At 45.1% G+C, this 16,635-nt stretch overlaps 1 protein-coding gene across 2 annotated transcripts in view; it reads left to right on the top strand.

The window, feature by feature from the left end:
• Nucleotides 1-16,635, top strand: part of etnppl (ethanolamine-phosphate phospho-lyase) — a 51,128-nt gene that overhangs the window by 28,443 nt on the left and 6,050 nt on the right. The window contains exons 7-11 of one of the 2 annotated variants that reach the window (XM_028805889.2): nucleotides 2,662-2,744; nucleotides 2,950-3,175; nucleotides 5,319-5,473; nucleotides 6,783-6,872; nucleotides 11,953-12,083. In XM_028805889.2, the coding sequence (XP_028661722.1) occupies nucleotides 2,662-2,744; nucleotides 2,950-3,175; nucleotides 5,319-5,473; nucleotides 6,783-6,872; nucleotides 11,953-12,083 (685 nt within the window). The remainder of the gene's footprint in view (nucleotides 1-2,661; nucleotides 2,745-2,949; nucleotides 3,176-5,318; nucleotides 5,474-6,782; nucleotides 6,873-11,952; nucleotides 12,084-16,635) is intronic. The other variant, XM_051929917.1, reaches the window with a different exon arrangement.

Raw genomic sequence — 16,635 nt, 5'->3', positions numbered from 1 at the left:
GCATAGCCCACTTCCCTGCCAGGTCAAACGTTTGAAAATTAGATATCGTTACACATTAATTAAAAAGAAACCAGATCACAGTCTATGCTAGATATCAGTCTCCATTAGATGGGGGTCCACGTTTCTTTTTAACAGATGGACATCACCTACCAGGTAGACAAAGCCCACTGGTTTCTTTTGGGTGGGTGGGTATGTTAGTATTATGATTGTTTGATCTGCAGATGAATGGACATCGAGATTCCAGTTACTCTTCTCCAGATGGGGCACCACTTGCTTATTAACAAGGCTGTATTAAAGACCAAGCCCCCCCCCCCCCCTAACCCAAGCCCCTGGGTGACTTAGCTCCTCAATAGAGAGGTGATTGTACTCTTTAACAAGGCAACAGGGGGACCCGGGGACATTTAATGCAGTGCAGAAGTTCATTGAGTTAGATACTCCATTGGTTCTTTCATCAAGCATCTCCTTGGTCATTTTGGGGTGTGGATATTCCATCATTTCACTGGAGGGATTTGGAAACTCCATCGGTTCTTTCATTGAGGATCCTCTTTGTCATTCTAGTGTGCAAATACTCCATCGTTATATTGAGCTGGGTGTTGTTGGCAGAAGTCAGATACTCCATCGGTTCTATCATCAAGTATCCCCTTGGTCGTTTCGATGTGTGGATATTCCATTATTTCACTGGGGCAGAGGGATTTGGATACTCCATTGGTTCTTTCATCAAGCATCTCCTTGGTCATTTTGGGGTGTGGATATTCCGTCGTTTGATCGAGCCTTGTGTCAGATACTCTTTCGTTTCATCGAGATGGGGGGCAGTGGAGGGAAGTCAGATACTCCATTGGTTCTTTTGCTGAGCATCCCCTTGGTCATTTTGGGGTGTGGATATTCCATCATTTCACCGGGGCAGAGGGATTTGGATACTCCATCGGTTCTTTCATCAAGCCTCCCCTTAGTCATTACGATGCATGGATACTCCATTATTTCATTGAATCTGAAGGGGCAGGGAAAAGTCAGATACTCCATTGTTTTATCGAGCTTGGGGTCGGTGAGAGGAGTCAGATACTCCATTGGTTCTTCCGTTGAGCATTTCCTTGGTAATTTTTTGGTGTGTATATTTCATCGTTTCACAGAGGGAGTTGGATACTCCACCAGTTCTTTCATTGAGGATCCCCTTTGTCATTCTAGTGTGCAGATACTCCCATCGTTATATCGAGCTGGGTATTGTTGGCAGAATTCAGATACTCCATCGGTTCTATCATCAAGTATCCCCTTGGTCATTTTGACGTGTGGATATTCCATTATTTCACTGGGGCAGAGGGATTTGGATACTCCATCGGTTCTTTCATCAAGCATCTCCTTGGTCATTTTGGGGTGTGGTTACCCTTGAGTCAGACACTCCGTTGTTCCATCAAGGTGGTGGGAGAAGTTAGATACTCCATCGGTTCTATCATCAAGTATCTCCTTGGTCATTTTGATGTGTAGATATTCCATTATTTCACGGGGGCAGAGGGATTTGGATACTCCATCGGTTCTTTCATCAAGCATCCCCTTGGTCATTTTGACATGTAGATATTCCATTGTTTCATTGATTCAGGGGGTGCAGGGAAGAGTCAGATACTCCATGATTTCATCAAGCCAGGAGGTGGGGAGGGAGAGTTGGATACTCCATCAGTTCTTTCATCGAATGTCCCCTTGGTCATTATGGTGCGTGGATACTCCATTTTTATATCAAGCCTTGAGTCAAATACTCCATCGTTTGGAGAAGTCAGATACTTCATTGGTTCTTTCGTTGAGCATCCCCTTGGTCATTACAGCGTGTGGATAATCCATTGTTTCATCGAGCTGGGGGGCCGGGGAGGGGGGGGTCCAATCCCCTTGGTCATTATGGTGTGTAGGTACCCCATCATTTCATCGACTTGTACTGTTGAAACGTCTCCTTGCTGACCTGATGGCAGATCTGCCCCTGCTTATTCATTTCTCTGATGACAGATCTCGTGCAGTGATGTACACTCTTGTTAATTTTCAATAAGCCTCCTTCCCTGCTCATGCACGTTTTTGTTCTTTTTCTTAAATTTGATGCAAATACAGACCGTTATTGTTTTCCTTAAGTGCATGAGATAATAATAAAGAGAATATTTGAAAGACCAGGAGATGAATTTGAGTCAAAGTCAGAAATGGATCAAACCGAGGGGACATTAACTCAAATACCAAAGCCAAATGTTACCCAAGACTCAAAGTGAAAGGGGAAAGCGAAGAAGTCTTCCAAACCAAAATTCAAAAATAAACACGCAGAGCTCTTTGTTTTTTAATTCTTAATCACGGAAAGTAAATGAGGCGTATTTAAGGCGCTGCGCCAATGATGTCACAAGAGGCAACATCTCAAACCACGCCCCCCTGGTGACTGGGAGGGGCGTCCTAGCAATGGAGCTTATAGGATGACGGCGCCCATTACAAAAACAAAAAGGTGTCATGGTAACATGACGACAATCGATTGATTATGACCAAATTTCAGACATGAAGATAAATAAGAAGTTCAAATCCAGAATTGTTGCGGGGTATAAAAAACCCCTCTAATTCACGTATGCTTTTTGAAAACAGTCCAATCGTGATAAATGTTTTTAAAGAGTACGGCTCATAACATTTATGTCTTCTACTTTTGTTTAGATTGCTGCCTTCATCGCCGAATCTCTTCAGAGTTGTGGGGGTCAAGTCCTTCCGCCACCGGGCTACTTCCAGAAAGTGGCACAGTAAGTATATCTGAGTGACAAGGCGGCAGCAGCTCTCTGGTGGCACACGCTGGTGCTCTCTAGTGGCCGGAGGGGTACAACTCAGGGACTGAAAAATCAGTTCACGTTTTTATTGTGCCAAGATGTTTGGTTTGTCAGCGGAGCTTATTTTGGAATGATGGTCCACCAACGGGTCGCCTGCCTTTTGTTCCTTCTCGTTTTCCAGGCACGTGCGAGGTGCGGGTGGTGTCTTCATAGCCGATGAAGTCCAGGTGGGCTTTGGCCGTGTTGGGAAGCACTTCTGGGCTTTTCAACTACAAGGAGAGGATTTCATGCCAGACATCATCACCATGGGGAAGCCTATCGGCAACGGGCATCCGATGTCTTGTGTGGTCACGACTAAGGACATCGCCGAGAGCTTCTTGAACTCCGGGATGGAATACTTTAACACGGTGAGTTTTTCTTGACCTTTAAGTTCTCAGATTCGTCCTCTGTTATTCCTCCCAGGGTGGCTTCATACACCAAACGTCAGGGGCGTTTTTAAATTTCATGATTGGTCCCCCCACCTGTTTGGCTGTAGGACTCAGGACTTTGAGTCAGAATGGCTTTGGGTTGTTTGCCTTGGTACAAGTCATGGAGGTTATACTTAAGCTACATTAACACACTGGTGAGGCTCCAGCTGGAGTTCAGCGTGGAGTTTTGGCCTCCATATTACAAAAAAGACATAGCAGCACTAGAGGAATTCTAAAGGAGAGAACTTGGCTGAATCATGACTATGAATGACCATTAAGGGTGATGAAGAGGGAGAGACCCTAAGAGGCGACATGACTGAAGTTCCTGCAACTCTCTGGTGCCAGGAGCACAGCACGTGTTACCAAACCACTGCAGAGAATTCAAAATGCAGTAACACCTCTGGAGTTCAACCAAGTCCAGGAGGTCACAAGTCACTCCTCTCTTCACATCACTACACGGGCTTCCTGTAGCGGCACATATTAAGTTCAAATCCTTGATGGTCACCTACAGAGCAGTCAAGTCTGCACCAATGTATATGGAGACACTGGTGAGGTCCTCTGCTCCTGCTCAACCACTCAGGCCCACCGGTGAACGGCATCTGGTGAGACCACCTCTGCTGTGGTGTACCAAATCTCAATCCAGACTCTTGATGTGTACCTCCTGGCCGGTGGATTGAGCTTCCCACCTCCATCAGAACTACTGACTTCCTCAAAGTGTCTGAAGACTCGCCTGTTGGGTGAACCTCTGTCTGACTGAGCTTAGAGGGTAGGTTTTGTCATCTGGGAATCGGAACTCGCTTGGGCTCCACCTGTGATGATCCATTTTGTCAACTTGTCGTGACAGACCTGCTCCAAAATTGTCCCCAAGTCTGACATTTACTCCATTATGTTGACCTCTTTTTAAGCAAATTGTTAAATTTCAGCCAGGGATCCTCCCCTCGCTGAGACTCACCTCCTCGTTTCATGTCCTTTTGATCATTTTAAGAGTTATTTGTTTTTGTTAATGATTTGCATTGTTCTTTGTTTTTTTTTGATTTTGTCCTTAAGTCTTCATTATGTGCCTTGTGTTTGGTGGGTGGTCCTCCAAGAGGTGGGAAAAGGGAAGAGAGGGATTTCTGCCTCATCATCTGCCTTCTGATGACACAGAAGGATAAGAAAGGCGCTATATAATATATATAGATAAGAAAGCAACCATGTAAGAGACACAGAGATAGAGTGAAAGGCACTATATAATAGACAAATGGACAAAAATGGCTGTATATAACAGATACATAGAATGAAAGGCACGATATAATAGATAATTGTATTGAGTGAAAGGCACTATAAACAGATGTCTAGATAGATTGAAAGCACTATATAATAGATAGATAGATAGAAAATGAAGGCAATATAAAACAGACATATAGATACAGTGAAAGGCACTATAAACAGATACATAGACAGAAGGAAAGCACCATATAATAGATAGATGGATATGAAAGGCACTCTACATTAGGGACACAGATAAAGTGAAAGGCACTATATAATAGATAACTGTATATTGAATGAAAGGCACTATAAACAGATGTCTAGATAGATGGAAAAGGAACAGACTCATAGATACAGTAAAATGCACTATCAACAGATACATAGACAGATGGAAGGCACTATATAATAGCTAGCTAGATAGATATGAAAAACACTATATAACAGACACATAGAGTGAAAGGCATTATATAATAGATAGACAGATAGATAGATATGAAAGGCACTATGTAGTATGGAGATAGATATGAAAGGCACTATATCACTATATAATTGATAGATGATCGATCACACTGGGACCAATTTGGATTTGGAAATTACCTACGAAAGCCACATACTCAAAGGGAGTAAGTGCCACCTCCACAGTATCTGTGACATGAATTGAAGTCTCCTGAAGCCACGGCCATCAACATCACCTACTCTGCCACTCTCTAACTGATTCTGCCATTTTCTAAAACTCCCACATGTGAGAGACACTAGCACCCCGTCTCCTTCGTGGTGTCTGGTGACCGTGCCGCCTTTATCAGTGGCTGTGCTGACATTTGTCTTCTTTCTCCAGTTTGGAGGTAACCCCGTGTCCTGTGCCATCGGATTAGCTGTGCTGGATGTCATTGAAAATCAAGCTCTCCAGAAACACGCCGCTCAAGTGGGCGATTACTTAATGGCCCTGTTGAATGAGCTGAAAGAAAAGCATCCTTTGATTGGAGACATAAGGTATGAAACTGGGACCACTGCCAGCTCCACGTGCCTGCCTGACTGGGCACTGCCGGCTTGTGCTGCTCTAAGTGGAGTGTCTGGGGAGTGTAACAGGCGTGTGTCTGGCTCAGGCCTGAGTGCTCGTAACATTTGTTCAGGGGGCCTAGGGATGCCCACCTATCCTGTGTGGCACTCACAGAGTCTTTGGATAACAATTCTCTGTCTTTCTGATCTCAGTACTCTGACTTCCTTTTCATTCACTGGTGCCCAACCACAGTAGAGAAAACTGATAAAATAAAGATCTATCTATCTATCTATCTATCTATCTATCTATCTATCTATCTATCTATCTATCTATCTATCTATCTATCTATCTATCTATCTATCTATCTATCGTGCCTTTCACATCTATCTATCTATCTATCTATCTATCTATCTATCTATCTATCTATCTATCTATCTATCTATCTATCTATCTATCTATCGTGCCTTTCACATCTATCTATCTATCTATCTATCTATCTATCTATCTATCTATCTATCTATCTATCTATCTATCTATCTATCTATCTATCTATCTATCTATATTATATAGTGCCTTTCATATCTATCTATCTATCTATCTATCTATCTATCTATCTATCTATCTATCTATCTATCTATCTATCTATCTATCTATCTATAGTGCCTTTCACATCTATCTATCTATCTATCTATCTATCTATCTATCTATCTATCTATCTATCTATCTATCTATCTATCTATCTATCTATCTATCTATCTATCTATATTATTTATTTAATTTGCTATCTATCTATCTATCTATCTATCTATCTATCTATCTATCTATCTATCTATCTATCTATCTATATTATATAGTGCCTTTCATATATCTATCTATCTATCTATCTATCTATCTATCTATCTATCTATCTATCTATCTATCTATCTATCTATCTATCTATCTATCTATATTATATAGTGCCTTTCATATATCTATCTATCTATCTATCTATCTATCTATCTATCTATCTATCTATCTATCTATCTATCTATCTATCTATCTATATTATATAGTGCCTTTCATATCTATCTATCTATCTATCTATCTATCTATCTATCTATCTATCTATCTATCTATCTATCTATCTATCTATCTATCTATCTATCTATCTATCTATCATATAGTCTGAAGTGATTTGTGGTATAAGATGATAGGCACTGCAGTATATAATTTAAAGACCTAATTTCCAGTTATTTGGAAGGCTCTTCTGTGGAGGAGGACTTTGTTTTTCAGACCACTTTGTGTGTGTTGTTCCCCCTTCAGAGGCACCGGGCTGTTTGTCGGGGTGGACATGGTGAAGGATCGTCTGAAAAGAACGCCGGCCACAGCCGAAGCTCAGTTTGTGATCTACAGGTAAGAGAGCAGCCCCCTGTTAAATGCCAGTGTCCCTTGAAGCCAGGACCCATAGGGTCAGCACTGAGGGCAAACCAGAGACTAAACGTGGATAAGATGGCAGAAGTCAAACCCACTTGGCCAAGTTAAATAATAATTTAATAATTCATTACATTTATATAGCGCTTTTCTCAGTACTCAAAGCGCTATCCACACAGGGAGGAACCGGGAAGCGAACCCACAATCTTCCACAGTCTCCTTACTGCAAAGCAGCAGCACTACCACTGTGCGTGCCCAGTATGGCACAGAGGTTATTGCTGCTGCCTCATGGCCCCAGGAGACTGTTGGTTAGCTTCATTCAAGAAAAAAAAAGTTTCCTGTTCTCTCCAGTTCCCTTATTGTCTAATGTTAGATTGAATATTTTATTTTCCTGGCCCTTTATGAGTAAACATGTCCTGTGATGTCCTGGGACCACATGCAGAGCTGGTTTTTCGTCTAGTGCCCTGTAGCCCTGACCTGAGCAGGTGCCCACCAGGACGTTACACCTCCATTTGTTACAGTAATCAGACCCCAACATTTTATTTTTATGGTGCAGCCTTGTGCTAAATTATTTTAAATTCGCTTGTTCCCTGGTCAAACAACACTCAGTACCCCACAATACTCCGCAATTTTAGTCATTTTTGTAAATTTCATAAAGACATCAGAAAGTTTTTCTTCACAAAGAGAGCCACAGACAAGATCCAGCCATCCACTCGTTTTCTGCAGCTTGTCCAGGTCCGGGGGGAGCCGTCTAACCAAAGATGTCCAGACCCTCCTTTTCCCCGCCACCTCCTCCAGTTCCTCTAGGGTTTTTTTACAGAGGTGTCTCCAGGCCAGCTGATAGACGTAATCTCTCCCATGTATCCAGGGTCTGTCCCAAGGTCCCCTTCTGGTTGGACATGCCCCAAAACACCTGCCCAGAGAGACATCCAGGAGGCCCTTCAGCAATGCCACTTTGAATGCTGGCGCCCATCACCGTGTCTCTAATGCCGAGCCCGGATGCCCTGTGAAGGAAGGTTGTTTCTGCTTCTCGTATCCCTGATCCATTTCTGTCAGTCACCCCCCAAAGCTCTTGAGCACAGGTCAGGGTAGGAGTGCAGATCAACCGGGAAATCGACTGATTGCTCCTACCCACCCGTCGATCTCCCACTCCCTTCTTCCCTCACTCGTCCTTAAACTTCTCCGCTTGAGGCAGCACCTCATTCCCCACCCCAGCCCACCCTGTTCCCTGACTGATAACCACAACCTCAAGCATGTTAAGCTTCAGTATGTTGGTGTTGTTTATCTGCCCTGTCACCTTTGCGTTGAGCCACAGGACACGGGGCCACCCGATCGTGCCGCCGGAGTTTAAGGCAGAACTTCGGTGTGGCGTTCTTTTCACTTCATGTTGGTGTTTTTGTTTCTTTTTTGCTGGTTGAATTTACTGAATTTGACTTCTGCTTGTCTCGGGTGTATTTTGTTTCTGGCTTTAGTTTCTCTGTGTTCGCCTCTTTTTTAACCCTGCTTGTTTATTTTTTAGTAAATATTTAAATATTAAAGGAACATTTTCCTTTGGCGCCAGTGTTATGAGCCGTACATTTAATTAATTTTTCCTTCTGTATTTTCTCCCAGTCTTCGGGGAAAACTGGGGTTGTTCTACCAAAGAAATCGGATTTTGATGTTGGTTTCTTTTGCTTTCCTTTCAAACATAATAATCTTCTTGTGATGCCATTTTCGATGGCTTTTGGGTGCTGCTGTTTTGGGGTAAGAGTGTCAGCCGTTACCTACACAACACACCCAGAGTTCCATGGGAGTGTGTGACATGTGTCAACATCGCTATTTATACGTTGTGATAGAAACTGGGCACCAGTGAGCCCACAAACCCCCACACGAACACACAAATACAGTCCCGGGTTCAAATGAAGGGTTGTTGATTCTACAAAGATACCTCAGTGATGCATGAAGCACAGCTTTTCTCTCCTCCAGTTGAGTGTTGCTCTCCTTCCTCCCAGCTCCGACTCGCCTGGACAAGGCCTTTTATTGAGGACCCGGGAGTACTTCTGGTGCCAGGGCTGCTGCCCGTTGGAGATACTTCCAGGTTTACACAGAAGTCCCACATAATAGGGAGTACCTCTCCCTGTAGCACCCTCTTGCAGAACCCACTGCGCTGCCGGACTACAACTCCCAGCATTCCCTGCTGGTTCCCAAATGGGTGCCGATATTGAGGGCCGCTGCCAACTAGCAACTGTGGGGAATAAACAAACCGTCCACCCGGCCCCCGGAGACAGACATTCCTCGTCCTCTTCTTCTTTCCCGGTCAGGGAACTGTGTTACACCTGTGCCTAATCGGAACGCCTGTCCATTTGCTTTGGGGGCTTCCTGTCCAGGTAAGGAATCGTCCCCTCGATTGACAGAGATGTCGGTCCATCCACTTGGCTCGAGTAAGTCACCTTTCCCTCTCTCTTTCTCTCAGTTGAGATGCCTGTCCATTCAGTTGTGGCCCTCCGTCTGGGTGAGGGACCTTCCCCTCTTCTGGTAGGGATGCCCACCTATCCCGTGTGGCACTCACAGAGTCTTTGGATAACAATTCTCTGTCTTTCTGATCTCAGTACTCTGACTTCCTTTTCATTCACGGTAGAGAAAACTGATAAAATAAAGTATCTATCTATCTATCTATCTATCTATCTATCTATCTATCTATCTATCTATCTATCTATCTATCTATCTATCTATCTATCTATCTATCTATCTATCTATCTATCTATCTATCTATCTATCTATTATATAGTGCCTTTCACATCTATCTATCTATCTATCTATCTATCTATCTATCTATCTATAGGAAAAAAAAACAAATGAACAAATAGCGATTAAACGAGAGAGAAAATCAAAATCAAAGACTGTGAAAGAATTCAAACCAAAAACACGAGAAGCAAAACTAGGAGTGAGAATTTCTTTCTTTCCCCACAGATTGAATACAGAAATGACCCTCCAGCTGACCTTTCATCCCATCACACCGTTTACCCTCCGGTCACGACATCGGAGGCCCCGCCCCTAGAAGCGCGAGAAGCAGAGCTAGTGACAGTGACACAAAACAGCGGGCAAGATGTTTGGGGGGAAAAAAACGGAACCGATAATGAGTCACCTGGAGCCTTAACACGACAAATGGGGTTTTTAGATAGATAGATAGATAGATACTTTATTAATCCCAGGGGGAAATTCACGATTTTGATTTTAATTTTGATTCTTGATTTTACGTTTCTGGCTTAGTGGAAGAGCGGTTGATTCTTTTGGGATTTGAACCCTGCTTGCAATATCCATCCATCCATCCATCCATCATTCAACCTGCTATGTCCTAACTACAGGGTCACGGGGGGTCTGCTGGAGCAAATCCTAGCCAACATAGGGCGCAAGGCAGGAAACAAACCCAAGGCAGGATGCCAGCCCACCGCAGGGCACACACACGCACACACTAAGGACCTAACCTGCATGTCTTTGGACTGTGGGAGGAAACCCACGCAGACACGGGGAGAACATGCAAACTCCACGCAGGGAGGACCCAGGAAATGAACCCAGGTCTCCTAACTGTGAGACAGCAGCGCTACTCACTGCGCCACTGTGCCACCCGGAAAGAACATAGACTTTTTTCTTTATCTTTTTATTTTATGACATTTCTAAAATGGAAAAAATAAATCTATCAAACATCTCATTCAGTTCCGGTCTGGGCCTATGAGATTGACCCGAGCCCAACTCTAAGGGCAGGTTTGTGGCCTACACTGGCCCAGAAAATTTTGGAGGGGGGGCTTTGTTTGTTTTTTTTTTGTTTTTTTTGTTTTTTTTTAATCTTCCCGTAGGGCAGAGGTCACTAACAGATGTACCGCAGTCCGGGTCCGGACCCAGAAGCTGTCTCATACGGACCCAGACTTACAGCCAAAACAGAAGGTTATGATTTAAAACCTGACGGGGCGCTTCTGCTTTAGCCAGAACAGCTTTTGCAGTCTTTACGGTAATGTTTTAGTGGATGAGGAAATGCACAGACCAATTGTATGTGCGTTAAGCCATTTCACGTGATACCACTCAGCCTGTGGATTCTAGGTGGAGGAAAGTGAGAGATACAGACGTCTGCGCTGGAAAAAGAAAAGACGGGTGAGACGGAGAAAGGGACAGAAAAATAAGGAACAAATGGCGCTCTCCAAAAAAAAGTAAAGTGGACAGCGAAAATAGTTAGACAACATGATCTTCCGGACCATTGCTTCAAGAAATTTTCTCTCATTGGACCTCTTTAGATTTTAGTTGAATACCCCTGCCCTAGGGGAAGCAGCCGCCCCTCCGAAACCCCCTCTTAAACGGTGTTACAATGGGAAACAAACACGGCCTTTCACCTCCTCTTTGCGGGATCAGCTGTAGCCTGCTGCCGTGCCGCGTGAGGAGCGTCGAACATTTAAGAGATCGCGTCGCGGCTCTCCTTGTGGCTCACTGCCCTGTCTCTCTTCCCCCAGACTCCCTCTGCTCCGGTCGTTGCTGCCGAGCCACCCTGCCCCTTCAAAGAGGAAGACTTTGCGTACTTTTGCCAAGGAGACGTTAGCCGAGGTGGCCGGTTGTTTCCACTGTAACTTGTGCGGTCGGATCGCTCCTGAAAGAGACTTGTGTTTGCTCTGCCTGATTTGGAATAAAGTTTCCATCTCTGGGAAAACCTCCTGAGTCACTCCTGTGCAACCGAAGTGTGACAATCTCCATTTTAGAACACTCTCCCTCATTTCTGTGCCGCTGTAGGCCACAAGCCTGCCCTTAGAGTTGGGCTCGGGTCAATCCAGTAGACCCAGACTGGAACTGAATGAGATGTTTGATTTATTTATTTATTTCTATTTTTCAGTTGTTAAGACCGGGTTACCCATTTTTGTGCCTCATTGTGACAGGAATCACCACACTAGTGAGGTCAGGCTCTGAAGTGTCTGTGGAGTAATTGGGTTCAGGGAACGAAGTGAATCGATTATCGTCACATCCCAGACATTTCCTCGTCTGTCACTCAAAGCCACGGCATCTCCAACCATCTCATCGATGCCTACCTTTGTACATTTTACAGGCTTAAAGAAGAGCACATCCTCCTCAGCGCCGATGGTCCTCACCGGAATGTTTTAAAATTTAAACCGCCAATGTGCTTCTCTCGAGAAGACGCCAAGTTCGTGGTGGACAAAATCGACACCATCTTAAGTGGTAAGTGTGACATACAGTAACGTGTATTTCGGTCTGTTTATGGAATGTTCTTGTTAACAAGATACCGTTGCGGAGATTTTCATTTTGGTTTTATTTTTTATCCATCTTGTTCATGCAATGCGTATTTCGACCTGAAGCATCATGGTAATAAATTCAAGAAAGTAATGCAATAGATATGGCTGATAGTTCAGTACGTCTCGGCAGAAAACCGACATCTTGAAATTCGGCGATGCAGTTAGCTTCATTTCAAAGATCACATTTTGGTTTTGACCCTCAGTCCTCATTTTACCTTTTTGGATTCCCGATTTCCTGGATTTTAAAGGTTTCGCCTTCTTAAATTCTTGACAGCCCCGATTCCATTTAGGTCTCATTTATCAGCTCCTGGTGTCAGAACTGTAAAACTTAAAATGTGCGTACGCCAACTCTCTGCACAAATATCCGGATTTATTAAAGAAAACTTGACGGGAGACAACATTATGACAACATTTTGGAGACACTGGGAAATGATGACACTTTTGGTCAAGAAGGACGTGCAGCCAAAGCAGCTAAATGACAAGTCACGTGTGCAAAAATTCACATCGGCGAGCCGTTATTAGAACGTGTGTTGACGGGGCAAACACATTAAAGCTCCGATGTGATGAATACGACACACACACACACACTCAGAGTGCACTTTAGTCTCCTTTTAAGAGGGCCAATGCTGCGTATTAAGTGGCAAGTGTGACATACAGTAACGTGCATTTCGGTCTGTTTATTGAATGTTCTTGTTAACAGGATCCCATTGCCGAAGTTTTCATTGTTATCTGTCTTGTTTATGCGATGTGATATGGATGCGCGACCTCAAGCGTCATGGTAATAAATTCAAGCAAATGACGCAATTTATATGGCTGACGGTTGAGTACGTCACGACGGATAAACGACATCTTGAAATTCGGCGATGCGGTTAGCTTCATTTCAAAGATCGCATTTTGGTTTTGACCCTCAGTCCTCATTTTACCTTTTGGATTCCCAATTTCCTGGCTTTTAAAGGTTTCCCCGTCTTAAATTCTTGACAGCCCCGATTCCATTTAGGTCGCATTTATCAGCTCCTGTAAAACCTAAAATGTGCGTACGGCGACTCTCTGCGCAAATGTCCGGATTTATTAAAGAAAACCTTGACAGGAGACAACATTACGACAACATTTTGGAGACACTGGGAAATGACGACGCTTTTGATCAAGAAGGACGTGCAGCCAAAGCAGCTAAATGACGACTCAAGCGTACAAAAATTCACATCGGTGAGCCGTTATTATAACGTGTGTTGACGGGGCAAACACATTGAAGCTCCGATGTGATGAATACGACACAGAAACACTCAGAGTGCACTTTAGTCTCCTTTTAAGAGGGCCAATGCTGCGTATTTACACTGAAGAACTTGATTGTTTTTTTCGCCAGTTCATATCAGCTACCTGTTGTCACTTCATTGGGGACTGGCCAGCCGGTCAGGAATCTCTCAGCGGACATGTCAATTACAACATTCAGTTTTCCCACGGTGTGGTTGTACGCACATAAAACCTAACGTGCTTTTGCCGACATGATAAGTCAATTTTCAGCAGTGTTCATGTGACATTATCTTAATACAGAAGTCACCTGTGATGACAAAATGTCTCAGTGGCCTGGGTCAACTCGTGGCTCATTTATTCTGAGGCAGAGTAGCTTTGGCAGATGTGACGGTGCTGTATGTGGGGGCCGTGGCAGCCTGTTGGTAAGGTAACTTGGGTGAGCCCTCAGCATTTCACACGGCCCACACTATTCACTCAAACAGCAATCCCATCATTACCTGTGCCAGGTGACTGCAGCTACCCACTCAGATGCCCACACCTCACACCATTCCTTGACCAATAAACCCAGAAGGTAGAGGAGAGGTGCTATAATGCGCGCATGACCTTGCGCTTTCAATTGAGGAGCACAGCCTGAGAGCCTTGAGTGGAGTGGAGGAGGCGGGGTCTCGACACGTCAAGAGGGAGGGGCTGCTCTGCCAGCCAATGACGTTCTGCAGCATCGCCCATTGCATATGCATGAGGTTGACTGGCACGCTCCAAGTCGGGTTGTTTCAGGGTGGCGTTCGAGGTGAGTCCACGTATGCGTATTTTTCTGCTGATTGTGATTTATAAACGGTAAATTGTGTAAAAATGTGCGTATGCCAGGTTTTAAAAGTGATTTTTCTGTTTGTTTGCCGTGTGTATATTTTCACAATCGGATCCCTAGGACCGTCAGCTACACTTGTCCAAGGGACAGAATGTTGGCACTGTGACACCGTGGGGGCCAGACTTTCAAATAAAATAAAATTAATTTATTTGACATAATTAGAGATTATCGTTTAGAATGTTCACTTTCTTACAAAATGAATGTTATTTTTATGAGCTTGGCTCTGAGTGACAAGTGCAGTTAGGCAATCAAGATCCTTTAGTATTTTTTTTTTTAATATTACTGATATGATTAATGAATTCATTCATATTTTGTGGGCCTGATGGGAGAGTCTTGGTGCCCCCTGTTTGTGAGACGTGGACGCCATCCAGTGACCTGAGACGAAGACTGAAATCCTTCATTAATCTCTTTGGAGGGTCTTTGGGAACCGCTGGTGTGACTTTGTGTTGCTCACGGGGTCCCGAATGAGGCACGTGACCTGCATGGTGAGGGGGCGTCAGTTATGGCACTATGACCTTGTGGCGTGATTACCCGAGGGTGATCCGGCTCATAGGACCCTCATTGTTGAGTGGCTGGACCAGGCCAAGGGGACTCCCACCCACGTAACATCTGGCTGTGGCAGATAGAGTGTCATTTCCGGTGAGGGGTCCGAGTGTCTGGGCTGGCAAGGGTCCTGATAAAAACCAACATCCAGGCCATTAATGAGCTCTTGGGCACGGCCATCAGCAGTGTGTCTGTCTGCGGAGAGAGTGTCGACCTCGTCATCGAGAGGTTTACTTACCTCGGCCGTGACGTTCATGTGACTCTGGTGACTCTTCGTATGAAGTCAGTAGACAGATTGGGAGAGCATGTGGGGGTCATGAGGTCATAAAGGGGTGTGTGGCGCTCCTGATATCTATGCAAAAGGATGAAGGTCCAAGTCTTTAGAGTCCTGGTGCTCCCTCTTTCTGAGACCTGGACGCTATCCAGTGACCTGAGATGAAGACTGGACTCCTTCATGTGTGTTTCTTCAGAGGGCCCTTAGGTCCCACTGGTTTGACTTTGTGTTGCTCGCGGGGTCCCGAATGAGCCACATGATGTGCACTGTGAGGGAGCATCAGTTCCCTGAGGATGATCTGGCTCCATGGACCCTCACTGTTTGAGTGGCTGGACCAGGCCAAGGGGACTCCTGCCCACGCAACACCTGGGTGTGGCAGATAGAGTGTCATTTCCGGAGAGACTGAGTGAGGGGTCCGAGTGTCTGGGCTGGCGAGGGTCCTGATAAAACCCAACATCCAGGCCATTAATGAGCTCTTGGGCACGGCCATCAGCAGTGTGTCTGTCTGCGGAGAGAGTGTCGACCTTGTCATTGAGAGGTTTACTTACCTCGGCCGTGACGTTCATGTGACTCTGGTGACTCTTCCTATGAAGTCAGTAGACGGATTGGGAGAACGTGGGGGGGATCATGAGGTTATAAAGGGGTGTGTGGCGCTCCTGATATCTGCAAAAGGATGAAGGTCCAAGTCTTTATAGTCCTGGAGCTCCCTGTTTGTGAGACCTGGACGCTATTCGGTGACCTTAGATGAAGACTGGACTCCTTTATGTGTGTTTCTTCAGAGGGTCCTTAGGTCCCGCTGGTTTGACTTTGTGTTGCTTACGGGGTCCCGAATGAGCCACATGACCTGCACTGTGATGGAGCGTCAGTTCCCTGAGGATGATCTGGCTCCATGGACCTTCACTGTTTGAGTGGCCGGACCAGGCCAAGGGGGGACGCCCCCGTAACGCCTGGCTGCGGCAGATAACCCTAAGCCTAACGTTGGATTTCCATTGGGTGGGACTGGATCGTGCGTCTGCTCCCTTTGCCAACCCGGACCCCGAGGTGTTTTGTCGTGTGAAGGGTGCGGCAATGCGCTGTACCAGTGCCTGCTCCCCTACCTGACCTGACCTGATGGGAGGCTTTGGTGGGCCAGAAGCATCCTGTGGGCTGCCAGTTGATGACCCTACTCTGGGACTTTAAGGACCTCGACTTGATGTTATTTTAGACAACTGAAGGGAATACGATGGAGGAGCATGTTGGGCTGAATGGCCTGTTCTTGTCATAAAAAAACGTGACACTTGTAAAAATGTGGCAGCATGTGTTCAGATGCCACTACCATAGATATGCCAAAGTGCCAATGAGAGGTCCTGGTGGCACACTTTGGCCCAGGCCTCCCCTAACTAATTCATCCTTCATCTTTCTTATTCCACCTACTGCCTTGTAAAGACACAGGGAGTCAAAACCCCTCACGTCTTCTGTTGCATGGTGGGATTCTACTACTCTGGGCCATCGAGGGGGCAAACTCAGGCTGAGCGGATGAAGAGCTGCTAATTCACAGAAGGTCCAAGA

This window comes from Erpetoichthys calabaricus, chromosome 7 (assembly GCF_900747795.2).
Source record: "Erpetoichthys calabaricus chromosome 7, fErpCal1.3, whole genome shotgun sequence".
In the NCBI taxonomy this organism is placed as follows: domain Eukaryota; kingdom Metazoa; phylum Chordata; class Cladistia; order Polypteriformes; family Polypteridae; genus Erpetoichthys; species Erpetoichthys calabaricus.
Note: the sequence above shows the minus strand (reverse complement) of the source record. Positions and strands in the feature narration are given on the sequence as shown.